The sequence below is a fragment of the Chlorocebus sabaeus genome, chromosome 22 (assembly GCF_047675955.1).
Source record: "Chlorocebus sabaeus isolate Y175 chromosome 22, mChlSab1.0.hap1, whole genome shotgun sequence".
NCBI classification, from domain to species: Eukaryota; Metazoa; Chordata; class Mammalia; order Primates; family Cercopithecidae; genus Chlorocebus; species Chlorocebus sabaeus.
Window position 1 is genome coordinate 91857009 of NC_132925.1, and position 27333 is coordinate 91884341.

General features: G+C 39.7%; 1 protein-coding gene across 10 annotated transcripts in view; it reads left to right on the forward strand.

Annotated features, from left to right (window-relative positions):
• Positions 1 to 27333, forward strand: part of MAP4 (microtubule associated protein 4) — a 221976-nt gene that overhangs the window by 80156 nt on the left and 114487 nt on the right. For all 10 annotated transcript variants that reach the window (XM_073010256.1, XM_073010255.1, XM_073010254.1 and 7 more), the window contains 2 exons: positions 3540 to 3781; positions 22261 to 22329. In XM_073010256.1, coding sequence (XP_072866357.1) covers positions 3559 to 3781; positions 22261 to 22329 — 292 coding nt within the window. In that variant the 5' untranslated portion in view covers positions 3540 to 3558. The remainder of the gene's footprint in view (positions 1 to 3539; positions 3782 to 22260; positions 22330 to 27333) is intronic.

Genomic DNA, 27333 nt, shown 5'->3' on the forward strand with positions numbered 1-27333 from the left:
TCCAGCCTGGGCAACAAGAGTGAAACTCCGTCTCAAAAAAATAAAAAATAAAAAGATATGATTTAGGAACTCATTAGTATAGTCACAGGAAATTTAAATATCACATTTGCTTTTAGAAAAGTAATCAGGCCGGGTGCAGTGGCTCACACCTATAATCTTGGCACTTTGGGAGGCCAAGGTGGGTGGATCACTTTGAGGTTAGGAGTTTGAGACCAGCCTAACCAATATGGTGGCACCCTGTCTCTACTAAAAATGCAAAAATTAGCTGGGTGTGGCAGTGCGTACTTGTAATCCCAGCTATTCGAGAGACTGAGGCAGGAGGATCACTTGAACCTGGGAGGTGGAGGTTGCAGTGAGGCGAGACTCCATGTCAAAAAGAAAAGAAATCAGAGAAACAGCTCTTTCTACTACGTTTTTGTATGATGGTACTATCTAGAATTTGAAAAGATAATCATTTAAAATTATTGATGAGGAATTAAGGTTGCTATCTCAAATAGGAAAACTCATAAAGTTAGGCACATGGAAGAAGGCTTAAATTTATTTGAAATTTTTAAAGATTTTATTTGGAAGTCTATGTAAATATAATTGATTATTTAGTGTCTTTCCAAATCTTGGTATTGTATTTTTTTCTTAGATAATATAAAGAATATGTAATGAATGTTTTCACTAAGCACCATATAGGTAGAGACAAACTATCGCCAGCATTCCGAGTACTGAACACATATTATCTTTTTTTTCTAAGCACTTGCCTAGAAGATGTAGATCTTGCCCCTGGCCTTAATTATCCTGTCTGTACTTACTAATTGGGTGTCAGATCTTGATTCTTTTTTTTTTTTTGAGACGGAGTCTTGCTCTGTCACCCAGGCTGGAGTGCGGTGGCCGGATCTCAGCTCACTGCAAGCTCCGCCTCCCGGGTTCACGCCATTCTCCTGCCTCAGCCTCCCGAGTAGCTGGGACGACAGGCGCCCGCCACCTCGCCCCAGATCTTGATTCTTAAGCCTCTGTGCCACCACTCTAATATATAGCAACACCCTTTGCTTGTTGGATTTGGGAATTGAGGGTAAGATGAATTCTGATTTTTCAGGGTCTGAAAGTATTTGCTTTATACATGTTTTGTAATCATGGTAGCCTCACACCATGTAAGTGGGAGGAGGGGAGTGTGTGGGAACAAAGATGAAGATAGAATAGGGAGGAAGGAAGATAGGACCATATTCCTTGCTTTAATTCTGTTTCTTTTTTCTAAGTACATTTGTTGGAGAGAGGTAGACAGTGGAGAAGAGCTTAAAAGGAAAGCCTGACAATTAAGTGACTTGAATCATAATATATTTTGACTTTTTCTTTTTCTCTCTTTTTTTTTTTTTGAGACAAAGTCTCGCTCTGCCGTCCAGGCTGGAGTGCAGTGGCCAGATCTCAGCTCACTGCAAGCTCCGCCTCCTGGGTTTAGGCCATTCTCCTGCCTCAGCCTCCCAAGTAGCTGGGACTACAGGCGCCCGCCACCTCGCCCGGCTAGTTTTTTGTATTTTTTAGTAGAGACGGGGTTTCACCGTGTTAGCCAGGATGGTCTTGATCTCCTGATCTCATGATCCGCCCGTCTCGGCCTCCCAAAGTGCTGGGATTACAGGTTTGAGCCACCGCGCCCGGCCTATTTTGACTTTTTCAAGTTTGGGTTGGAGAAAGACTGTGTATTATTAGTTGAGATTTTTCCATTGTAAACAACAGAAATAGATTGACTAAATTAGGCAAAAGAAAGATGAAAGCTGCTCACTTAGACTTGAAGTAGTCAACGAGGGCAACCAAATAGCTGTCATGGACGTTTCTTCCAGTGTGTAGTCAGTAAGTGGTCCTTTCCAACTGTCTTCTTCTTGACTTCTGATTGACCCAACTCTAGTCATGTCCCAAATGCTATAGGGGTAGGGATTGGTTTGTATTAGGGGAGATAGAAGAATAGATTTCTGGACAAACACAAGTAGTAGCCATTACACTATGCAACTAAGGATCTGTTTGACTTGTATTTACCTTGTCAACACCATAGCTTGTATGTCAGCTTATCCTATGGAGTCTCTTGGAGTTTCTGTTAGACTCTTTGAAAGCAGGCGTAGTACCTTGCACACTTTATTTCCTATTATGCCCTGCATTTGAATGGTGCTCAATTTATTGCAGGTCTTTGGCTCTTCTTCTTCTTTTTTTTTTTAATTTTTTTTTTGGTGGGGGTGTCAGAGTCTCACTCCATCGCCCATGCTGGAGTTCAGTGGCGCAACCTCGGCTCACTGCAACCTCCGCCTCTCGGGTTCAAGCGATTCTCCTACCTCAGCCTTATAAGTAGCTGGGATTACAGGCGTCCACCACCATGCCTTGCTAATTTTTGTATTTTTAGTAGAGATGGGGTTTCACCATGTTGGCCAGCCTGATACTGAATTCCTGGTCTCAAGTGATCCGCCTGCCTTGGCCTCCCAAAGTGCTGGGATTACAGGTGTGAGCCACTGCACCTGGCCCTTTTGGCTCTTTTTACTACATTATTTCTGTATTTTCTAGGCTATTCATCTATGGTTTACTTACAGTAGATTTACTTTTTTTTTTTTAAACTTTATTTTAGGTTCAAGGGTACATGTAAAGGTTTGTTGTGTAGGTAAACACATGTCACAAGGGTTTGTTGTACAGATTATTTCAATTAAGCCCAGTACCCAGTAGTTATCTTTTCTGCTCCTTTCCCTCCTCCCACCCTCCACCCTCCAGTAGACCCTACTGTCTGCAGTTTCCTCCTTTGTATTCATAAGTTCTCATCGTTTAGTTCCCACTTATAAATGAACATGTGGTATTTGGTTTTCTGTTCCTGCGTTAGTTTGCTGCAGATAATATCCTCCAGCTTGCCATCCATGTTCCCACAAAGGACATGACTTTTTTATGGCTGCCAGTAGAATTACTTTTTAACTGCAGATTATGTAAGTAAGAAGCTGGTAGTCTGTAAAAATGGTAATATACATGACTGCAGAGAGGGACCATTTCCCTTAGCTAATTGAGGGAAATGTGTTTTTTTTTTTTATGCTGGCAGAGCTAAGTAGTTTGGTTGACAGGGCTATCCACAAGTGATTCATGAAGAAGCAGGTGCTTACTCCAAGGCCCATACTCACAGTCTTTGGTCAAGAAAGTTGATTTCATTTGTCTGATAGTAATGTAACTATGTAAAGACCTGATTTGAATCTTACTGGCTATAGCTTTGGATATGTTGATTGTGGGTTTTTTTGCACCTCACTTTTCTTACAAATAGAAAGGACACAATTTCAATTGCTTTGTCCTGCCACCACCACCTCCCCCCACCCCCAGAAATGTGAGAAAAGAATAACTAGCAGTGAGTTACCTTGGGTAAGACTGTCCATTTCTTAGCTTTAATTTTCTCATCTTTCAAATAAGGGAGCCGCTTCTGGCTGTAAAATCTTAGATTTTGATTCTTTTGTTTGTTTCAAACAATTGACAAGAGTTTCTAGAAATGTTTTTCCTTTTGCAGTGCTCATTACATGAAACATCTTTTTCTTCTTCACCAGGCAGTTGCAGCAGTGCAGAATGGCCGACCTCAGTCTTGCAGATGCGTTAACAGAGCCATCTCCAGACATTGAGGGAGAGATAAAGCGAGACTTCATTGCCACACTAGAGGCAGAGGCCTTTGATGATGTTGTGGGAGAAACTGTTGGAAAAACAGACTATATTCCTCTCCTGGATGTTGATGAGAAAACCGGGAACTCAGAGTCAAAGAAGAAACCATGCTCAGAAACTAGCCAGGTTGAAGGTAAGTATTCAAACCAGACTGCTTACATATGTTCAGAAAGCAGGTTAGGGATTATGCCTTTGGTCGTAATCTTGGAAACTAAGAATTGAGCTGAGTTTTTTTAGTATAGGCTAGTAACTGTGTATTTCTTTATTAGAAACCGAGAAGGTAGACTTACCACCCTTTGAGTGAGTGTTCATGAGTCTGTAGATAACTTTTAACCCTAATATTTCTTCATTTAGACTGGAATCAGATGCCATTTGTTGTCTTTGGGGTCATCCCAGGTCAGGATTAAAGCATAATTAAAGCCTGTAAGAGAAATTTCCCTTTTTCCTGGATCAGATGTGCTAATAATTGGTTGAGTATTTTTGTATCTGTGTTCATGAGGGAATTGGTCTGTATTTTTCTCATAATGTCTTCTGTCCAGTTTTAGAATTGAGGTCACGCCGACTTCATAAAATGAATTGGGAAGTGTTCCCTTCTTTCTCTTTTCTGGAATAGTTTGCATAGAATTGATATTTTTTTCTTCTTTTCAGTGTTTGGTAGAATTCATCAATAAAGCTATCTGGGCCTGGAATGTTCTGTCAGATTTTTAAACTAGGAATTTAGTTTCTTTCAAAGATCATAGAACTATTCTGGTTATCTATTTCTTAAGTTAGCTTTGGTAGTTTGTATCTTTCAAGGAATTCCTTGGTCAGTTTCCTGGCATAAATGTTACAAACTAATGGAGATATGCTTTTAAGAATCTGTTATATCCCCTCTTTCAGTTCTTATATTAGTCATTTGTGATGTTTCTTTTTTTCTTTTTATTTTTTGATAAGTCTAGATAGAGGTTTATCAATTGTATTGAAATATCCAGCTTTTGGTTTCATTAATTTTTTTTTCTATTATCTTTCTGTTTTTCATTTCTTCTCATATCTTTATTTCTTTTCTTTCTTCTGTTTACTTAAGTTGATTTATTCTTTTTCTGGTTTCTTAAGGTGACAGCTCAAATCAGGTTTTGATCTGAGACCTTTCTTTTCTAATGTAGTTACTTAATGTTATAAATTACCCTCTAATCACCATTTTAGCTGTGTCCCATGGATTTTGATATGTTGTATTTTGTTTTCATTTATTTAAAAACATTTTAAAATATTTTCTTTGTGAATTCCTCTGTGTCTGCCTTTAAGATTTTATCTTTATGTTTGTTTTTTAGCAGTTTATGTTGTGTTTAGATGATATTTTGGAATTTTTCTGCTTGGGTTTCTCTGAGCTTCTTGATCTGTGCTTCTGAAGTGGTTAAGTCGGGGAAATTTTTGGCCATTATCTTTTAAAATATTTCTTCTGCCGCATTCTTTTTCTCTTCTCCTTCTGGGATTCCAGTTATATTTTTGTTAAATTGTTGGATAGTGTCCTGTATCTCTTGGATGCATTGTTAGTTTTTTTCTCTCTTTATTTCTGTTTGTGTTTTACTTTGGGTACTTGCTTTTGACCTATCGTCCAATTCCCCAATTCTTTTCCTAGTTGTGTTGAATCTAATAATGAGCTTTCAGTGGCATTATCTACTTCAACATCTTTTATGTTTTTAATTTCTAGCATTTGTTTGCCTCTTTCTTATGAGCTTCCTTATTTCTGCTAAAATTTCCCATCTGTTCATGTATGTTTTCCACCTTTTCTACTGTAGACTTTAACATATTAATCATAGTGGGTTTTTTTGTTGTTGTTGTTGTTGTTGTTTTTTTGAGACGGAGTCTTGCTCTGTCGCCCAGGCTGGAGTGCAGTGGCCAGATCTCAGCTCACTACAAGCTCCACCTCCCGGGTTTACGCCATTCTCCTGCCTCAGCCTCCCGAGTAGCTGGGACTACAGGCGCCCGCCACCTCGCCTGGCTAGTTTTTTGTATTTTTTAGTAGAGACGGGGTTTCACCGGGTTAGCCAGGATGGTCTCGATCTCCTGACCTCGTGATCTGCCCGTCTCGGCCTCCCAAAGTGCTGGGATTACAGGCTTGAGCCACCACGCCCGGCCAGTCATAGTTGTTTTAAATCTCTGTGTGATAATTTGAAAATCTGGGTCATCTCTCAGTCTGATTTTGCGTGTGTGTGTGTGTGTGTGTATCTTAGTTTTTGATTGAATGCTGGATCTCACTCGTAAAATAGTAGGCTCAGGCCAAAAGGTATTTATGTTTGGAAATGGGCATGTCTCTTGGGTTTAGTCAATTTAGACAGGAGCTGAGCTAGTTTTGGGTTTTGTTGTTACCATAATTGCCTTCAGTGTACTACTGTCTTCAGTCCCTTTAATTCTGTGCTTAGAGTGGGGACTGAGGCGCCGGAAGGTATTTCTTTAATGTGCTTGCTCCACTCTTTCAGCCTTCCCTGTGTACCCAGGCCTCAGAGGGGTCCTTGTCCGTTGTCTTTTCCCTCTTTCATCAGAAGAGTTCTAGCCAGGTGGTGGGCAGAGTTTGTTTTTTTATTGTCCGATTTTGTGCTTAATCCTGTGCTTATATCTCATGGGTTGGGTCTTTCTCAATTGTATTATCCTTCTCACAGTAGTAGAGTCTTCTAATGGTATTGGTGTAGGATCCTGGATGAGTTTTTCTTGCTCCTCTCTCAGGTTTATAAAGTATGTTTCTATTACTCTTTCCCTAGCTACATCCGGTGTGCTCTGGGGCTGACAGAGTTTGGTACTCCTTCCCCAGGAGAGAAAGATCCCAGGAGGAGGAGTTCATGCTTTTCCCTTAATGGTGGTGGCCTTCTCCAGGTCTATAGCATGGAGGGAGACTCTATCTGGTCCCTCACCCTGCTTCCAATCTTTCCTGTGAGCATGCAGCAGACATCTGCAAAGACAATCTTGCAAATGAGTGTGAATTCCCTTTGTGTCTGTGGATTTGAGGGACCCCATAGTCTCATGCTAGCCTTCACTTACCTTTAACAAATCACTACAATTTTTACTTGAATTTTTCTTACCTGCTTGTAGGGTACCCAGTGTCTGTTCTGCACATGCGGTGACACAGGAGAGCTGGTGTTCACCTCCCATATTTCCTGGAAGGGCTTGTCTTTCTTTGGATTTCATACTACTAGGTAGCTTTCCAATGAATTCAAGTTTTTTGTAGTTGATCTCGCTGTTTCTTGTTGTTAGGGTGGGAGTGACATCTCTTTTGGCTTTCTACAGCCTAAGTGGAAGAAGAAAACCTGCTTCCTTAATATACGTTTAATTTGTGTCTTGGGGAGGGGGCAGACCACAGCTCATTTAAAGAAGTACTGAGAGTTTAAGATCTAATTATATCCATATAAATATTTACTTCAGGCCAGGAGCAGTGGCTCACGCCTATAATCCCAGCACTTTGGGAGACCAAGGCAGGCAGCTCACCTGAGGTCGGGAGTTTGAGACCAGCCTGGCCAACATGGGGAAACTCGGCCTCTACTAAAAATACAAAAATTAGCCAGGAGTAATGGTGTACACCTGTAATCCCAGGTACTTGGGAGGCTGAGGTACGAGAATCACTTGAACCTAGGAGGTGGAGGTGGCAGTGAGTGGAGAACGTGCCACTGCACTCCAGCCTGGGTGACAGAGCAAGACTCTGTCTCAAAAAAAAAAGTTGCTATAATTGCTTGCAAAAGTGTCTTGACGTTGAAAAAGCTTATGTTGAGAAATAAAGTTCATGCTTTTATCCTTTAATTCAATTTTCCAGAAACTCATATTTTTTTTGAACAGGCTAACAAATGCATGTTAAAATTATGTACAAAATCCAATTGGTTCAAAGGGATATATAGTAAAACAAATTATCCCAATCCCTACACCCTAGCTAGGCAGTTCTCCTTCCTGAAGTAACCACTTGCCAGTTTCTGGAGTAGTCTTCTGAGTTAATGAACTGTGTTGTTGTTTTTTTTTTTTTTTTTTTTGAGATAGAGTCTCACTCTGTTGCCCAGGCTGGAGTGCAGTGGCATGATCTCTGCTCACTGCATCCTCCGCCTCCCAGGTTCAAGTGATCCTCCTGCCTCAGCCCCCCCGGTAGCTGGGGTTACAGGCATGCACCACCATGCCTGGCTAATTTTTGTATTTTTAGTAGAGATGGGGTTTTGCCATGTTGGCCTAGCTGGTCTCAAACTCCTGACCTCAGGTGATCCACTCACCTTGGCCTCCCAAAGTGCTGGGATTACAGGCATGAGCCACCATGCCTGGCCTGAACTTTTAAGTTATTTACATGTCAAAAATAGCAGGGAGGATTTAATTTTTTATAAATAAACTAATGTCTTAAAAACTTTCCTCCTCTTGGGCCAAGTTAATGTTACATGGATCAAGTCACTCAAGATGAAGCACAAGAAAATCTATTGCTACCACCTCACTGTCCTTATCCACCTAGTCTCAGTCCCAGATGGTGGAAACAATGCACAGTTAAAGGAAATTAGAAAATGAAAAGCAGCTAGCTTCTTTTACCTGTGACTGATGAGGGTAAGTTAATATTAGGATGGAAAGAGCATCTCAACCATGACTAGTTGCTACAATATGTACGTCTTATCATTCCTTTCTTCTTACTAAGTTTTCTTTGTTTATGTTAGTCAGTCAGAGAACAAATGTCTCCACCATCCATTATGGATTAAGACAGAGATAGACTTTCCCATTTTCCATTAAGGAATCCAAATTTTTTGGAGTAAGTATTTATTTGTTCTTCTTTTGTGCTGGGATTATGGGTGTGAGCCACTGTGCCTGGCTTTTTTACATTATTAAATGAAGAAAAATGAAGAAATGAAGAAAAATGGATGCCCTTTAAAGTTTTTTTTGTTTGTTTAAGTTTTTAATTTTTCATCGCTACTAAAGATTTTTTTAAAGATTAGAAAACAAAAAAGTCAGAAGGAACCAAATCAGGACTGTTGTGAGGTAGATGCCTAATGATTTCTCATCAAAACTGTCACAAATTATCTTTGTGAAAGGAATGAACAGGAGCATTGTCCTGGTGGAGAAGGACTCTCTGGTGAAGCTTTCCTGGGTGTTTTTCTGCTAAAGCATTGGCTGAATTTCTCAAAACACCCTCATAATAAGATGTTATCATTCTTTGGCTCTCCAGAAAGTCAACAGGCAAAGTGCTTTGAACATCCTGAAAAACTCTTGTCGTTGCTCTTGACTGATCCACTTTTGCTTTGACTGGAGCATTTACGCCTTTTGGTAGCCATTGCTTTGATTGTGCTTTGTCTTTAGGATTATACTGGTAAAGCCATATTTCATCTCCTGTTATAGTTCTTCAAAGAAATGCTTCAGGGTCTTGATCCCACTTGTTTAAAATTTACATCGAAAGCTCTGCTCTTTGCAGCTGATCTGGATGCAACCGTTTTGGCACCAGTTGAGTGGAAAGTTTGCTCAATTTTAATTTGTCAGCCAAAATTGTATAAACTGAACCAATTGAGATGTCTGTGGTATTGACTATTGGTTCTGCTAATTGTCAGTCCTCTTCAATTAGATCGTTCTTTTTTCCTCTCAAATTGATATTGGTGGTCTGCCACAGTGGGCTTCATCTTCAACATCATCTCCTCCTTTATTCTTTTTCTTTTTTTGAGACAGGGTCTTACTACGTTGCCCAAATTAGAGTACAGTGACTATTCACAGGTGTAACCATAGCACTACAGCCTTGAACTCCTGGGCTCAAGTGATCCTCCTGTCTCAGCCTTCCAAGCAGCTGGGACTATAGGCACGGACCTCTGCATTTGGCTGGTATCTTAAAACAAGTTATTCATGTGTAAACTACTGATTTCTTTGGGGCATTGTCCCCATAAACTTTACACAAAGCATCAATGATTTCACCATTCTTTCATTCAAACTTCACCATAAATTTGCCATTTGCTTTTGCTTCAATTTTAGCAGGATTCATGTTGCTTTGTTAGGGGCTCTTTTCAAACTGATGTTTTATTCTTTTGAGTGCTTCAAACTAGATCCTGTTCAGACATGTTATAACAAGTTAGTATGAGCTTTTTTAATTTAATTTTTATTTTTTTAAGACAGAGTCTCTCTCTGTCACCGAGGCTGGAGTGTGGTGGCACAATCTTGGCTCACTGCAAGCTCCGCCTCCTGGGTTCAATCGACTCTCCTGCCTCAGCCTCCTGAGTAGCTGGGCTTACAGGCATGTGCCACCATGACAGCTAATTTTTGTATTTTTAGTAGAGATGGAGTATGAGTTATTTTGATGCAGAAAAACTCCCTTGAAATCCATGAATGGTTTTTCATAGAATGCATTTTCCACGAACTCTTTGAAGATACCGTGTTTAAAGTTTTTATGATTACAGCTGGGCATGGTAGTGTGTGCCCGTAGTCTGAGCTACTCAGGAAGCTGAGGTAGAAGGCAATCACTTGAGCCCCAGAGGTCAAGGCTGCAGTGAGCCATAATAGCACCACTATGCTGCAGCCTGGGTGACAGAGAGAGACCCCGTCTCTAAAAATAATAATAATAAAGTTTATAATTACAATAGATTAGAAATTACTGCATTTTTTCCATACCAGCTTCCTAAAAGTTGTACAAGTCTTAACTAAGAATAAAAGGAAGGGGTGATGGCTGTTTGGAGACATCAAAGAAGAAAATTGAAAGGAGCCGCCTTATTTATCCTTGTAGAAGTCTTGTGCAATTAGTGAGTTCTTTATGAATGGAGACTTCTCTGCTGTGGGTCTGATTTTTATACATTATCGTACTGATGGTTTTTGCCATAATGACAGGTTTCATATTTGGGTTTTTCCTGGAGAACATTCTAAACAAGCTGTTCTTCTGAATACGTCTTTAGAAGTGATGGAAGGCCCCCTAGACTTCATTAACGTTTTATTATACATCTAACTTTAAGTTTGATTTTGTTCTTAGATGAGGTTCAGTAAACTATTGCTGATCGCTGATACTTTTTTTTTTTTTTTAAAAAGACAGGGTCTTACCGGCTGCGGTGGCTCATGCCTGTAATCCCAGCACTTTGGGAGACTGAGGCGGGTGGATCACCTGAGGTCAGGAGTTTGAGACCAGCCTGGCTAACATGGTGAAACCCTGTCTTTACTAAAAACAGAAAAAAATTAGCTAGGCGTGGTGGTGGGTGCCTGTAATCCCAGCTACTCAGAAGGCTGAGACGAGAGTAATCACTTGAACCTGGGAGGCAGAGGTTACTGTGAGCCGAGATCGCGCTGTTGCACTCCAGCCTGGGCAACAAGAGTGAAACTCCGTCTCAAAAAAAAAAAAAAAAAGACAGGGTCTTTCCATGTCGCCTAGGCTGGAGTGCAGTGGCACAATCATAGCTTACTGCAACATGTAACTAACTCCTGGGCTCAAAGGTTCCTCCTGCCTCAGTCTCCTGAATAGCTTGGATTACAGGTGCGCGTGCGTTGCTTATCTTTTTATTTTTTGTAGTGACAGAGTCTGACTATGTTCCTCTGGCTGGTCTGGAACTCATGGCCTCAAGCGATCCTCCTGCCTTAGTCTCCCAAAGCACCGGGATTACAGGTGTGAGCCACTGCACCCACCCTAGTGCTCTTGATATGTTCTTACAACAGGCTTACTTAGGCCAACCAGTGGAAGTTTATCAACCATTTTCTTGCCTCTAGATATAGAAGGGATGGTTGAGTAGGTTACACATAATAGAACTCTTTGAACAATGATGTTTTATTTCCTTTAATTCTTACATGTCCACCCTAATTGTCTTCAACTTGTAAAATAAGAAGTAAGAAAGCAGGACTGCTTTTATGGCATTTATCACAAAGCAGAAAAATTGCTTTTTTCTCTAAGTATGATTTCTGCCTTCATACCTGGCAACACAAGAACCCCCCAACCTTTATTCCTTTTCTGTGGATATAGTATACTCATTTCCTTTTGCACTTCAACTTATTCTTGCTTCTACAAGTATTTTATCTTAGCATTGTCTGTGTCAACCATCTAAATACCAATACTTAGAAATAAAATTGGTGTCAAACTCTTCTTCTAAAATGCCTATCACCTTGGGAAACAATTCTCAAATACTTTTTCAGGATATATATACTACTTGTTTTGTACCATGGCTGTAATAAGAAAAAAAAGAAAGAAAATTATGTACTACCTGACTTTTTTCCTTGAAAAATGGTGTTTTCCTTAATTCTTCATTATCAGCATTATATGGCCCTATTTTCTAGGTGAGGGAGACACAAGATAGAAGCTTTCTCTTAGGTGTGAATGACGAAGCAACACATCTGTGACTCTTGTTCTTTCAGATGATCATGTAGCACAGTATTGCCCCTCAGACACAAATAGCACATTTATGGAACAAATCACTTAATTTTTCTGTTCTCTGTGTGATTAAATAGTTCTTCTGAAGTTGAGAAAATGCTTTCTCCTTAGCATTCCTTAAGGCCTTTGAAGCTAAAAGCTTATGCCCACAGAATAAGAAATTAACATAGGGCAGTGGCCTGGCTAAGTTTTTTGCATTTTTAGTAAAGACAAAGTCTCACTGTGTTGCCTGGACTGGACTGGTTTTGAACTGCTGGGCTCAAATGATCCTCCTGCCTTGACTTCCCATAGTGCTGGGGTTACAGGTGGGAGACACCACACCCTGCCACACACCAGCAGTCTGTTTTAACAAGCCTTAATAGGTGACTCGGATGCATATGCATGATTGAGAAACACTAATCCACGGAAAAGGGCCTAAGTAACGACTCTTAATAGATACTGCAGAATTTCTTCTTAACAGACTGATCCCTTCTTTTGCAGAAAATTGCAACCAGCTTAGCTGACCAGTAGAGGGCAGTGTTGGCATGGGTCTGACAGCACCAGAGAGTTCCCTTGCGTTGAGACCTGGCTGTTTTGCCCAAGGCTGACTCACAGCACACATGCCTTCTCAGGTTCTTGCTACTTCTCTGCCAAGCTGATTTGCCTGCTGTGGGAATCTGACATCTGGGGAAAGGGAATCAACAAAAGAAAGTAAATTTGAATATCTATGTCTCAGAGGATGTGATTAGTTTCTAAAAAAAAGTATGCTATTTTGGATGCTGTGTGTGTTTCACTGAGAAAGTTTTCATTTCATGAAATGGGGGTTCTCTGGGGAAGTCAGTCAGTGACAAAGCATAGTATAAGCATCTTTTGAATTAGGACTTGTCCAGTAATGTGCAGCATTCCAATGATTAGGGTCCAGTATGTCTTATCTGGCAGGGAAATACGCAAGCCTTTTTTCTACTTGACAACCTTATTGTTTTTAGTGTTGTTGCATTGTTTTTTATTCTCTCCTGGGCTTATATTTTTAGATTGTGAGATGATGTATGTATAGTAGAATCCAGCTTCTCTTCTTCCTTTCTAACCTCTTCTTGCTTTCATTTTATTTTATTCTGGTAAAGTTTCTTGATCAACCTACAGTTATTCTATAGTTGGTTGATAGCAAATTTATAGTTGATCAACATATGGTTAATAACTGTGAGAATAACAATAGCTAATAACGTGAGAATAACAACAGCTATTTAGCACTGTACAGTTGACATCCTATATTATTGCATTTAGTCTCACATCCCAGGTGAAGCTTAAGTATTAGAAATGAGAGGGTTGCATTTGATCATTAAACAACTAAAACAATCTTTTTAAAATAGAGATGTGGTCTTGCTCTATTGCCCAGGTTGGTCTTGAACTCCTGGCCTCAAGCAGCCCTTCCTCCTAGGCCTCCCAAAGTGCTGGGATTACAGACGTGAGCTACCGGATCTTCTCATTTTAAACCCTTGTTCTGGCTGGGCACAGTGGCTCATGACTGTAATCCCAGCACTTTGAGAGGCCGAGGCAGGCAGATCACGAAGTCAGGAGTTTGAGGCCAGCCTGACCAACATGGTGAAATCTCGTCTCTGCTAAAAATACAAAAAATCAGCCAAGCATGGCGGTGCGCACCAGTAATCCCAGCTACTCGGGGCTGAGGCAAGAGAATCTTATTACACTGAATTGAAATGGGTTTTTTTGTCAGTTTGTTCAGGTTTGGGTTAATGTGCAGACTAACAAGCAATTGTGTCTCCAAAATGGTAGATATTTATTTAGGGTAGATGTACTTGTCTAATCCTAAACCCTCTTAGTAGTCTCATGATCATATTTAGGGAAGTTTATATCTATGCATAAAAAATTAGTGTGACATTTTTGCAAAAATAGTTATTTTCTGACTTTGATTTGAAGATAGACTTTTATCTCATAACTAATAGTTCTTTTTGGAGAAAAAAATGTTGTACCAAAATGTATAGTTCATAATAATAATACCCTGGCCTGAAAGAAAAGCAGGGGGCCAGGACCCGGGGGCTCATGCCTGTAATCTCAGTACTTAGGAGGCCGAGGCAGATGGATCCCCTGAGGTCGGGAGTTTGAGACCAGCCTGGCCAATGTGGCAAAACCCCGTCTCTACTAAAAATACAAAAATTAGCCAGGTGTGATAGCGTGCGCCTGTAATCCCGGCTACTAAGGAGGCTGAGACATGAGAATTGCTTGAACCCAGGAGGTGGAGGTTGCAGTGATCTGAGATTGTGCCACTGCACTTCAGCCTGAGGAACAGAATGAGACTCCATCTCAAAAAAAAAAACAAAAAACAAAAAACACTTCATTGCTAAAAATATTCTGCAAGCAAGCCAGGATAGTGGTATGTACCGGTAGCCCCACCCGAGCTACTTAGTAGGAGGGAGAATCGCTTGAGCCTAGGAGTTTGAGTCCAGCCTGGGTAACATAGCAAGACCCAAAAGACCCCATCTCTTAAATAATATTCTGCAAGCAAATGACTTTGTTAAACTTCACACTGCAAGAATAGAGCCAAGAACCTACCATGTACCCTTTACTTGGGTTTATTAATTGTTACTGTTTTGCACATTTGCTTTATCATTCTCTTTATATTTACATATACTTCCTTCCCCTTGGATTATTTAAGAACATATTGCAGAACTCACACCTGTTTACCCAAAGAACTAGGCATTTGCACATTACAAGAATATGACGATAGAAATCAGAAGTTAAATGTTGATGAGATACTCCTGTCTATCCACGAACCTTATTTCATTGTCATCAGTTGTCCCAACAGATTTAACACTTTCCTTTCTAATTTTTTTCTTCTTGTCTGCAGTTGAATCTGGAATCACATTAGTTTTCATGTCTCTTCAGTCTCCTTTAATTGGAACAGTTCCTCAGCTCTTCTTTGTCTTTCATGACCTTAATATTTTGAATAGTATGGGCAAGTTATTTTTTAGAAGTCCCCTAATTTGGGTTTGCCTGGCATTTTCTCATAATTAGATGCAAGTTACACATTTTTGGCAGTAGTACTATGTAAATATGATGTGTGTCCTAAGTGCACCACATCAGGAAGCACATGATGTCACTATATCACATTATTGGTGGTAATAACTTTCATCACTTGTTAGTGTCTGTTTTCTTTACTGTATTTTTTTTTGTAATTAAAAAGAAAAAAACATTTTATTTATTTATTTAGAGACAGGGTCTTACTCTGTCACCCTAGCTGGAGTGCAGTGGCACAATCATGGCTCACTGCAGCCTTGACCTTCCCAGGCTCAAGCAGTCTTCCAGCCTCAGCCTCCCAAGTAGCTGGGACTGCAGGCATGCACCACCATGCCTGGTTAATTTTTTTTTTTTTTAAAGACAGAATCTCACTTTGTCTCCCAGTCTGGAAGGCAGTGACACGATCTCGGCTCACTGCAACCTCTGCCTCCTGGGTTCAAGTGATTCTCCTGCCTCAGCCTCCCGAGTAGCTGGGATTACAGGTGCACGCCACCACACCTGGCTAATTTTTGTATTTTTAGTAGAGACGGGGTTTCACTATGTTGGCCAGTCTGGTCTTGAACTCCTGACCTCATGTGATCTGCCTGCCTCGGTCTTCCAAAGTGCTGGGATTACAGGCGTGAGCCACCACCCCTGGCCACCTGGTTGATTTTTGTATTTTTTTTTTTTTTTTTTTTATAGAGACAGAGTTTTGCGATGTTACCCAGGCTTGTCTTGAACTCCTGGGCTCAAGCCATCTGCTTTCCCCACCCTCCCAAAGTGCTAGGATTACAGGCATGAGCTACCACGCCCAGCCTCTTTACTGTAAAATTTATATTTTTCTCTGTGTAATGAATAAGTAATTTGTGAGGAGATACTTTGAGGCTATATATATATCCTGCACCTAATCCAACTTTCACGTACTATTTTAGTATCTAAGCAAATAGCTTTTGAATAATTTTCTGGTTTCCAAGCTGGTTGAAATGTGTTCTGCTGCATCTTATATGAAAGTCACATTTTATGAATCAGAAATTCCCTTTTGCACATTTTAGGTCGAAAATATCAGGGAGGCTGGGCATGGTGACTCACACTTGTAATTCTAGCTCTTTGGGAGGCAGAGGTGGGAAGAGTACTTGAAGCCAGGAGTTTAAAACCAGCAACACAGCAAGACTGCATCTCTACAAAGAAAAAAAAAATAAAAAATTAACTGGATGTGGTGATGCATGCCTGTAGTCTTAGCTACTTGGGAGGCTGAGGCAGGAGAAAAGGCAGGGAGAAAGTAAACAGGTATGTGCAAATAAGACTTCCATTATACATATTATTCACAATTAAATCTCTCATTTATGCTCTTCACTGGAAAAAAATTTGCCTTTAATTGCACAGATCATTTATAAAAAAACTGTTCAGGAGTTATACTCCAAAGCCCACAATGACAGAGATAGTATGTCAAAGGGACACAAGAGTCAACTGAAAGAGTTCCCCGTTTTCAACACTGGAAAAATTTGAGCAACAAAATAAATAAAGTAGTATTGAATTAAAGCACAGTGGATGAGGCTGATCGTGGTGGCTCACGCTTGTAGTCCCAGCTACTTGGGAGACTGAGGCAAGAGTATCACTTGAGCCCAGGAGTTTGAGACCAGCTTGAGCAACTTAGTGAGACCCTGTCTTTAAAAATAAAATTGCCTGGGTGTGGTAGCTCACTCCTGTAATCCCAGCACTTTGGGAGGCCAAGGCAGGTGAATCACCTGAGGTCAGGAGTTAGAGGCCAGCCTGGCCAACATGGTGAAACCCCGTTTCTACTAAAAACACAAAAAATTAGCCGGGCATGGTGGCATGCGCCGGTAGCCCTAGCTACTCAGGAGGCTGAGGCACGAGAATCGCTTGAACCTGGGAGGCGGAGGTTGCATTGAGCCAAGATTGTGCCACTGCACTCCAGCCTGGGCAACAGAGGGAGACTCCGTCTCAAATAAATAAAATAGCCAACTGTGGTGGTGCACACCTGTTGTCCCATGTTCTTGGGAGGCTAAGGGAGGAGGATCATTTGAACCCAGCATTTTGGGGTTACAGTGAGGCGTGATTATACCATTGCATACCAGCCTGGGCAACAGAGCAAAACCCTCTCTCTTAAAAATTAAGTCAGAATCTTTGCCGGGTGCCATGGCTCACACCTGTAATTCTAACACTTTGGGAGGCTAAGGCAGGCAGATCACTTGAGGTCAGGAGTTTGAGATCAGCCTGGCCAATGTGGTGAAAACCTGTCTCTAATAAAGATACAAAATTAGCTGAGAGTGATGGTGTGTGCCTGTAGTCCCAGCTACCAGCTACTTGGGAGGTTGAGACAGGAGAATCGCTTGAACCTGGGAGACAGAGGTTGCAGTGAGCCGAGATTGCGCCACTGCACTCCAGTGTTGGCGATAGAACTAGACTTTGTCTCAAACAAAAAACAAAGAACAACTCTCTTCATTTTCATGTAATCCTACTTATTTCCTCAAGAAGGGTAGATCTTTTAAGACTTTGTTCTTTGCAGTTACAAACATACAATAAAAAATTTAGTGGCTTTAGTTTCACACAAATGAAATCAACCTGTATGAATTTTATTATTATCTTAGAAAATTTTCTGTCTGTATATATGAAGCTTTCTTTTTAACTTGGTCTAAAGTAGTGGTCTTAACTTTTGGTCACATACTCAGAATTCTGAGAAATTCTGTCTCTTTGTACATTAAGTTTACGTCTAAAATTTTGTAGCAAAAGTTTAGTCATAAAACATGTAATTTTGAGAATGTTTTACTTTTGCCACATAAAAATAAGTTACCTCATTCTGCTAAATGTATCCAAATGCTTCTAAATATAGAGCATTTTGATTTCCATCATCTAGTTTAAAAATATACGAACAAGCTGTTCTTTATCATTGGAAATTTAAATTCTTCTTTTGAGTCCTTGAACTCTTATTTCCATAACATGTCTCAGACTTTTATCCTAATGTAATACATTTTTATGCTTGAAATTTTTTTCTTGTGTTACCATGTTTCTGCTACTAAATACGTATGTAAACTTAAATTTTAATTTTTAAAGTTCCTGTAACAATAAGGTTCTGTATTTTAACTTGGTCCAGAGGAAATTTATCAGTCGATCACATGTATTATGTATTTTTTAAATCTCCCTTCATTTTCACTTAATCCTATTTGTTTCCTCAAGAAGAGTAGAGACAGGGCTTCACTATGTTGACCAGGCTGGTCTTGAATTCCTGGCCTCAAGTGATCCGCTCGCCTTGGCTTCCCAAATTGCTGGGATTACAGGCATGAGCCACTGTGCCTGGCCCACATACGTTGTAATTTTTGATGTTATTACTATAAAAGTTGAATTTTATTTGAAATGCTTTTCTTATGAGATGATGGGATCTGTTATTTTTCTCAGTTAGATCATGGGTCTGTGGATGAATATTTCTTTCTCCGATGAAATAGGATTGAGAAATTTTTCCTGTTTTTGTAGCTATCATAGTGAAGAAACCCTAATCACATAGGTTAATATATGGGAATGAAGTTTTTTTTTTTTTTTTTTTTTTGGAGAAGGAGTCTTGCTCTGTCGCCCAAGCTGGAGTGCAGTGGCGCAATCTCAGCTCACTGCAACCTCTGCCTCCCAGATTCAAGCAATTCTTGTGCTTCAGCCTCTGGAGTAGTTGTGATTCATACGCCACTATGCTGGCTAATTTTTTGTATTTTAGTAGTTATGGGATTTCACCATGTTGGCCAGGCAGGTCTCGAACTCCTGACCTCAAGTGATCCACCTGCCTCGGCCTCCCAAAGTGCTGGGATTACAGGCTTGAGCCACTGCACCGGCCAGGTTCTTTTTTTTTATTATTTATTTTTTATTAAGAGATAAATACTATAGGCGTGTGCCACCACACCCAGCTAATTTTTATTTTATTTTATTTTATTTTATTTTATTTTATTTTATTTTATTTTTTTTAGAGTTGGGGGTCACACTATGTTGCCCAGGCTGGTCTCAAATTCCTGGACTCAAGACACCCCTCTGCCTTAGCTTCCCTAATAGATGGGACTACGGACACACCCTAGGGTGTCCTGGCCTTTGTCTATATTTAGCTATTAGATGCCTGTTATCTTCCCGTATCAGTAACACTAAGTGCTCTCATTTCTTTTATTACTGTATACTATTTTACAATATTATAGTGAATCTGTTGGTGGACATTTGCTGTTTTCAAGCAATGCCATAATAAATATTCTGTTTATATTCACTTTTTTATACTTTTATGTCTCTTTGTGAACTAAATACCTAAAACGGATTGTTGAGTTGAGTATTGCAGAATTTGATAGGCTGCCAATTTGTCTCATAAAAAGGTTGTTCCTGTTTACATTCCCCCAGATGATGTAATGAAATTACCCTTGTCAACACTGGTTATCAAATTTTAAAAGGTTTTATCACTTTAGGAGCTGCTCTTATACCAGTCGCAGGATATCAGTTTTTGTAATTTCCATTTTCTTATAATATGCATTTTTTAAATGAAGCAAGTTTTAAAAAATATGCATTCTTTCTTGAGCGAGGAAGAATAAACCTTATAAATTTATTGTGTGAATGTGAAAGGGAATTTACTTATGCCAAATGTGAGATGGAGCATATTTATGGCATCTCTCTGGATAAGTAAAATGCAGTTTGTGAAGACTTGGCAGGGTATATGTTACATAGTGGGTATTTAACAGAATTCCAGAAATTGTCTTTCCTTCCTTTATTTCCTTCTTTTATTTAAATTATATTCTGGTTTTGGACTGTCTTGTTCTTTTAGATTGTTCTCTTTGGCCATTCCTCTTAAGTAACAGAATGAATGATCTTTTCAATAAGAAGCTTGTATGAAAGTTTTCTGCCTTGTATTTATGAGGACTAAGGGGTTGGACAGCATGTTTGTGGTCTTCCAAAGTAAAATCTTGCATTTTTTATTTTAGCAGCATATATTGTAGGTATTTACTTATTGTCTTAGGAATAATATCTCTAAATTCTTGGATCAGCAAGGTGACTGCAGAGCTAGGCTGGTTGCTAAAATGTTAGATATAGTCAGAGACTTTAAGAAAAAGTTGTACATCCCCAAATTGATCTATATAGTCTTATATGCAATTGCATGTAAGATCCCATCAAGAATTTTAGTATAAATCAAAAACTGATTCTAAAATTTATATGGAAAAGCAAAGAAACAAAACAAAGCCAGGCGCAGTGACTCATGCCTATAATACTAATACTTCGGGAGGCCAAGGTGGGAGATTTGCTTGAGGTCAGGAGTTTGAGACCAATCTGGGAAACATAGGGAGACCCCGTTTTTCCAAAAAATAATAATAATGAAAAATTAGGCAGGCGTGGTAGCGTGCACCTTTGGGCCCAGCTACTTGGGAGGCTGAGGTGGGAGGATCGCTTGAGCCTGAGAGGTCGAGGCTTCAGTGAGCCTCGATCGCACTACTGCACTCCAGCCTGAGTGACAGAATGAGACCCTGTCTCAAAAACAAAACAAAACAAAACAAACAAAAACATTTTTGGAAAAGACCCAAGTTGGAGGGCTCATATTACCTTATTTTTAAGACTTATGGCTGGGCATGGTGTCTCATGCCTGTAATCTCAGCACTTTGGGAGACTGAGGCAGGCGGATCACCTGAGGTCAAGAGTTCGAGACCAGCTGGCCAACATAGTGAAACCCCGTCTCTACTAAAAATACAAAAAAAATTAGCTGGACGTGGTGGCACATGCCTGTAATCTCAGCTACTTGGGGAGGCTGAGGCAGGAGAATCTCTTGAACCCAGGAGGTGGAGGTTGCAGTGCGCCAAGATTGCGCCACTGCACTCCAGGCTGGGTGACAGAGAGAGACTGCCTCTCAAGACAAATACAGTAATCAAGACAGGATGGTATTGGCAAAATGGATAGACTTATAAATTGATGGAACAGCACGGCCCAGAAATAAACCTAAATGTAATATGGTCAGTTGATTTTTTTTACAAAGGTGCAAAGGCAATTTGATAGAATACAGATGACTTTTTCAACAAATGATTCTATAATAATTAGGTGTCAATGTACAGGAATAGAAACTTAGACCCACATCATTATACCATATACAAAATTTCACTCCAAATGTACCATAGGCCTCAATGTGAAATGTAAATATGAAAACTATGAGACTTCTAGAGGAAAATGTGGGGAAAAAAATCCTGTGAGCTACTTCATAAAAATTAAAAACTTTTGCTCTTTTAAAGACACAGTTAAGTAAATGAAAATACAGTGTAAGTTAAAAACAGGGAAGAAATTTTTACAAAATTTATCTGATAAAGGACTGATACTTGGAATACATAAAGAATTTTCAAAATTCAATAGTAGGAAAATAAACAGTTCAATTTTAAAATCGTCAAAAATTTTGACCATTCAAGTCACCAAAGAAGACAAAGGGATGGCAGAGAAACACATGAAAAGATGCTCAACATCCTTAGTCATTAGGGAATGAAATACAACTAATTTCCTTTTAAAAAGAAAAGGAGTCCTCTGCTTCCAGAAGTACATCTGGTTACCTCCAGCTGATGCAGTCCTCATCCAGAAGCAATGATGGTACCCTGGATTTCCTGTGTGGGAATTAATAAGTAATTAATAAATGGCCTCAGCCGGGCATAGTGGATCACACCTGTAATCCCAGCACTTTGGGAGGCCAAAGCAGTGAATAACCTGAGATCAGGAGTTTGAGCCCAGCCTGGCCAACATGGTGAAACCCCATTTCTACTAAAAATACAAAAATTAGCTGGGCATGGTGGCAGGTGCCTGCAATCCCAGCTACTCGGGAGGCTGAGACAGGAGAATCGCTCGAACCCAGAAGGCGGAGGTTGCAGTGAGCCAAGATCGCACTACGGCACTCCAGCCTGGGTGACAAGAGCAAAACCCCATCTCAAAAATAATAATAAAACAAATGCCCTCATATTCTTGGAGCGTTTGATTTGGATTTGAATTGCTGATACTAAACCTGTGTTGCTCCATGATGGTTTTACTGAATTTAATGGTAATCTTTGACAATTTGCAGAATGAAAAAGATTTAGACTTGCTATTATGAAGGGCTCTCCTGTGGAACTGGTACTTAGAAGAGCTTGGGTGCCCTAGGAATTAATGATTCTGCTCTGTTCTGTTTCTGGGTTTCCTTTTATTAAATCTTTAAATTTTGAACAGTTTTTAATTGCTTTAACCTAATGCTACAAAGAGTGAGAAAAACTCCAGTAATAAGACAGTAGTTGAATCTGTTTTTCATTTTTCTGTCTGTCACAATGGGTAATTATTTGTCATTGTTGCAGATACTCCATCTTCTAAACCAACACTGCTAGCCAATGGTGGTCATGGAATAGAAGGGAGCGATACTACAGGTAAGTGATTCCCAGGATTCTCCAAATATGTAGGTGATGCACTTACAATGAACACCTTGATAATCTCCTTTGAAGAGCATTATTAATGGAAGCATATAAATTATTTCTGAGGGTGGTAGTGTTCTTGTTGGATGCGTTTAAACCCAGGACATTGCCATGTAAAATCTCCAACAATGGAAGGAGAATAATGAGTTTCCTTTGATTTTTTTTTGAATATTTATTGGAGCTGTACCACACAAAACTGGATCAACCTTAAAATACTTTTGTAGATGCAGAATAATAATCACCAAAATATGTTACATGGGAGGAATTTGGCCACTACAAGTCTTTAAAACAGCAGATCTCTTCCCTGAATCACATTACATTTAGCTTTCTACAGTTCAATGTTAGGAAGCCAATGAGCAACAAATTAGGAGTTACTAATTTTGCCCCTAGTGTGTTTCCTTTATCTTTCCCTTAACTGTTGCTTTTGAAATTTACTTCTAACTAAACTCTTAGCTCTTTACTAGGGTTTTGATATTTTTTCAGTTAGCACTGAGTTCCTGTGGGTTCCTGTCTCATAACCAGCACGAACCCCCTGCCCCAATGTCTTTGTAGTGAGCAAAATTCTCAAAGCAGTAGCAGGAGTCCCAGGGATATACGATATAAATATTTTCTTAAGTAGCTGACGTGAGAGTTGCCTGTTTTATTTTCATAAATACCTGCATTTACTTTGCAATTGTGATCAGGCCAACACTGCTAACCCAAATGAGTTGACTTCTAATGATCAATCCCATTGTATCCTACACGTGTGGTCTTAACTGGGCCATACATTTGATTCATATTATTGCATTGGAGGTAGTTACTAGATTTGTCGTATTTCTGTATTTCTCTTATATGCATACCTCAGCTATGAGAAGCCCTTCTGTGAGCCACCACAGGATTTCTATAAGGCTTCCAGAAAGCCTTCTGTTAGCAATAGCAGCTATTCTAGGATTTACTCTTTATTCTGTGGCCATAGGAAAGTTGATTTTTTGATGACCAAGTTCTTTTTGTTGTGAATGTTTACCAAGTGACATTTACATCCTTATTAGCAACTTAATAAATTAGGAATTCTTTACTTTAGAAGCTAGAAACAACCAGAAATGCCACTTTATCTTCCAGTTTTGTGAATTGATGTTTTTGTATTTCTTTGATAATCTCAGTCAAATGTACTATTGACTTTCTGTGTCTGCTTTGAAAGCAGTCATCTATGTGATGTGGTTTTTAAGAAGACATTTATGCATATATCCCCATGATTAAAGGAGAAATCTGAACATGAACTTTTAAAAAATGAGTAAATTCAGCTTTCTTTAACCAGGAAACAGTTAACCAGGGTAAGGAAAGGCTGGAGGGGATTGATTTGATTAGGCAGTTGAAAGACTGGATGCCATTTTCATCCAGGAAGGAAACAACTACAAAAACAAGAGTAGATTTCTTCTCCAGTAGGAAGTCACGCCTGACCAGAAGAGACTCATACTCTGTGTAGCAGGTGCTTACCGCTGCCAGGCCTTAGTAGTACAGAATAGAAGAGTAAAAACTGTATCCTGGCCCTCACTGTTTCAGGATTCCCTTGTGACAAAAAAGAACCTGGCTCTTTATGAACTGCCCATGACATTATGAGAGTAGGTCGTTCTGTTCTTGGATACCTCTCTGCCCTTAGGTAGCATATAGTTTGCACACCTGGGTTGTTTGAGTTCTGAATTTAACCACTTAACTGTATTAAAATAGATACTTGAGGCCGGGCACAGTGGCTCATGCCTGTAATCCCAGCATTTTGGGAGGCCGAGGCGGGTGGATCATCTGAGGTTGGGAGTTCAAGACCAGCCTGACCAACATGGAGAAACCCCGTCTCTACTAAAAATACAAAATTAGCCGGACGTTGTGGCGCATGCCTGTAATCCCAGCTACTCGGGAGGCTGAGGCAGGAGAATCGCTGAACCCAGGAGGCGGAGGTTGCAGTGAGCCGAGATCGCGCCATTGCACTCCAGCCTGGACAACAAGAACGAAACTCTGTCTCAAAATAAAATAATTTAAAAATTAAAATAAATAAAAATAAATAAAAATAAATAGATACTTGGCTGGGCGTGATGGCTCACTCCTGTAATCCCAGCACTTTTGGGAGACTGAGGCAAGTGGATCACCTGAGGTTGGAAGTTTGAGACCAGCCCGGCCAATATGGTGAAACCCCATCTCTACTAAAAATACAAAAATTAGCTGGACGTGGTGGCACGTGCCTGTAGTCCCAGCTACTTGGGAGGCTGAGGCAGAAGAATGGCTTGAACCTGGGAGGCAGAGGTTGCAGTGAGCCGAGATCATACCACTGTACTCCAGCCTGGTCAACAGAGCAAGACTCCGTCTCAAAAAACAAAAACAAAAACAAAAAAGATACTTTACTGAAAATATGCATGTTTTATTGGGGGAGGGAAGGTGGAGGGAGGGGATGACAGTGCATGTTTTTGGAGCATGTGGTGACTTCATTCTAATTTGGCCATCACTACCTGGAACATCTAACTCAATGCCATTTTGAAAATTCCCATTTCTGTTTCCTTCAGAATGTAATCTATAGTCCCGAGAGCAAACCAGCTTCATTAATAGCTTGGGTTTATGAGCATCTTGTGATATTGAACTTGCTGTTTACTAATGACCTGTGCTTTTCCACCCTTTCCTTCCCCTTCCTACTTCTTCCTCCCTCTCTATTTTTCTCCTCCTAGAAGCCTAGCGTGTCTCTCAACACTGGGGCTACTGCAACACCAGACCAGTGATCTTTCCTAAGCACCGTTATACTTCTAAAACCTTCAGCATTTTGCAGAGCTTTGCTTTTCCTTCCTGGACACGATGTAGAAGAAACTGAGGGTAGTTCTTCGGGGCCTATTTCTGCTGATGCCTGAGCAAACAACCTGCTTCCTCTTGTGCTCTGCAGGGTTTGATGGAGCCTCATTTCCCTTTGTGAACACAAAGTGCAAAATGAATTCTTTTTGATTTTAGTAATTTTTACAAAGGTTATCTGATGTCTTTTATTTTTTGTTTTCTTCATAATTTTATCATTTGATTCATTCTCACATTTTTTTCCTTTAAATATTTTTAGTTGACCTTTTTCCTTTGGTTTTCAAATCTTCAACATAAATCAGAATAGTGTAACACCAAATGAGAACATGTGTTTTCATAAAGGGGTTGAGGCCACCAGTACTGCAGTGAATTTCCTTTTCTCCTCCCTCCTCTTTTCCTCTGAGCTTGCTTTTAGGGAAGGTTAATCTTATAGGCTACCTATCTTTCTCTCCACCTTACTAAAATCTGAATAATGATAGATATTTTAATTTTAAGTTTTTAAATTTAGGATTACTCAGAGCTACTCTTGAGTATTTTTCCAAATTAAATCATCCTTTATTATTTGCAAGTTGGACCAAATTTTTTTTTTTTTTTTTCTTGGAGATGGACTCTAACTATCTAAGGATTGTTTCAGAAGGACTTTCTTATTCTCATTCCTAATTTTTTCTTATTCCCATTCCTAATTTTTTCAAACTAATTGCTTAAATCTAGAACCAGTCGAGATTAGTACTGTACAATGGTAAGCTTTGATTGTATTTATAGAAATATAACATAAAATATGGACCATGTTTTGAAATCTTAGAGGAATTCTAGTTTAAGATCTGAAATACTTTAAAGTTTTCTATCGTCTTACTGATTATGAAGGTTCTTATAACCCCCAAGGTAAAAATTATTTCAGCTTAAAAGAAATAATTGGCACCATGTTCTCAGAAAGATTTTGAGATATACATTGTTTTTTGTTTTTGAGATAGGGTCTCACTCTGTCGCCTAGGCTGGAGTGTGGTGGCGTGATCTTGGCTTACTGCAACCTCTGCCTCCCAGATTCCAGTGGTTCTCCTGCCTCAGCCTCCCAAGTAGCTGGGATTACAGGCGTGTGCCACCACACCAGCTAATTTTTGTATTTTTAGTAGAGATGGGGTTTTACCATGTTGGCGAGGCTGGTCTCGAACTCCTGATCCCAAGTGATCCACCTGCCTTGGCCACCCAAAGTGCTGGAATTACAGGTGTGAGACACTGTGCCTGGCCAGATGTACATTGTTTTAGATCCCCTAATACAACTACTTTTGAGATGGTAAGATTAGAATATCATGAAAGTTTAAACTGAATCCCTGCAGCGACTTCTGGAATTTAGGAAGCATTCCCTCTTCTACAGCAATCTGGTCACAGGGCTGGATTCTCTGACAAAAATTTATTCTATGGATTCTGGACAGAAGACACGTGAGGGTGATATGTTTTAAAGGAAAGAGGTTATGCTTATCTTCTTTGGAGTTGATAAAATATTAAAACTCTCTTGCCATAGAGAATATACCATCAAATAAAACAACCCTTTCCCTTTGGTGTACAGTTACTTATTAAGTTGATTTTTGGGTTTCTTTCGCCAGGGAACTTTTCAAAACTGGTAGTAATTATTTTTAAAAATAATGTTTGACATCTTTCTATTGCTCGGAACCAGTCCCTGTAGCTGTCTAAGTTATGGGTGGAGAAGTCTGGGTATGACTCCGTTGTGTACACTCACACTTCATGATTGACATTGATTTACTCTTTTATTTCCATTTGGTTATGCTTATTTTTGTTTGAAATTTGTTTTTTTCAAATATGTTTCCTTTTTGAACTTACAGAATTGTTGAAATTTTCTAATAGCCAGCTAAAATTTGGTATATATTAGCTCTGTTCGTTTCACTTGGATGTTTCATTTTGAAAGAAAGAATTTTTATGTTTCACATATAGTTTCATACAGAGTAGCCAGTCCCATAATGAAACGCTGTATTGCCATAGTGGTCACACCCAAGTGGTCCAGTATCTCAATGGCGAGGCAGCCGGATTGGTCAGGGCTGCTTTGTTGAAATGTGATGATTTTCATATGACTTCTTTCTCTTTCTTTCTCTTTTTTTTCCCTTTTTTGGCCCAATGTTGAAGATGTAGAACTTTGTTTTTAAA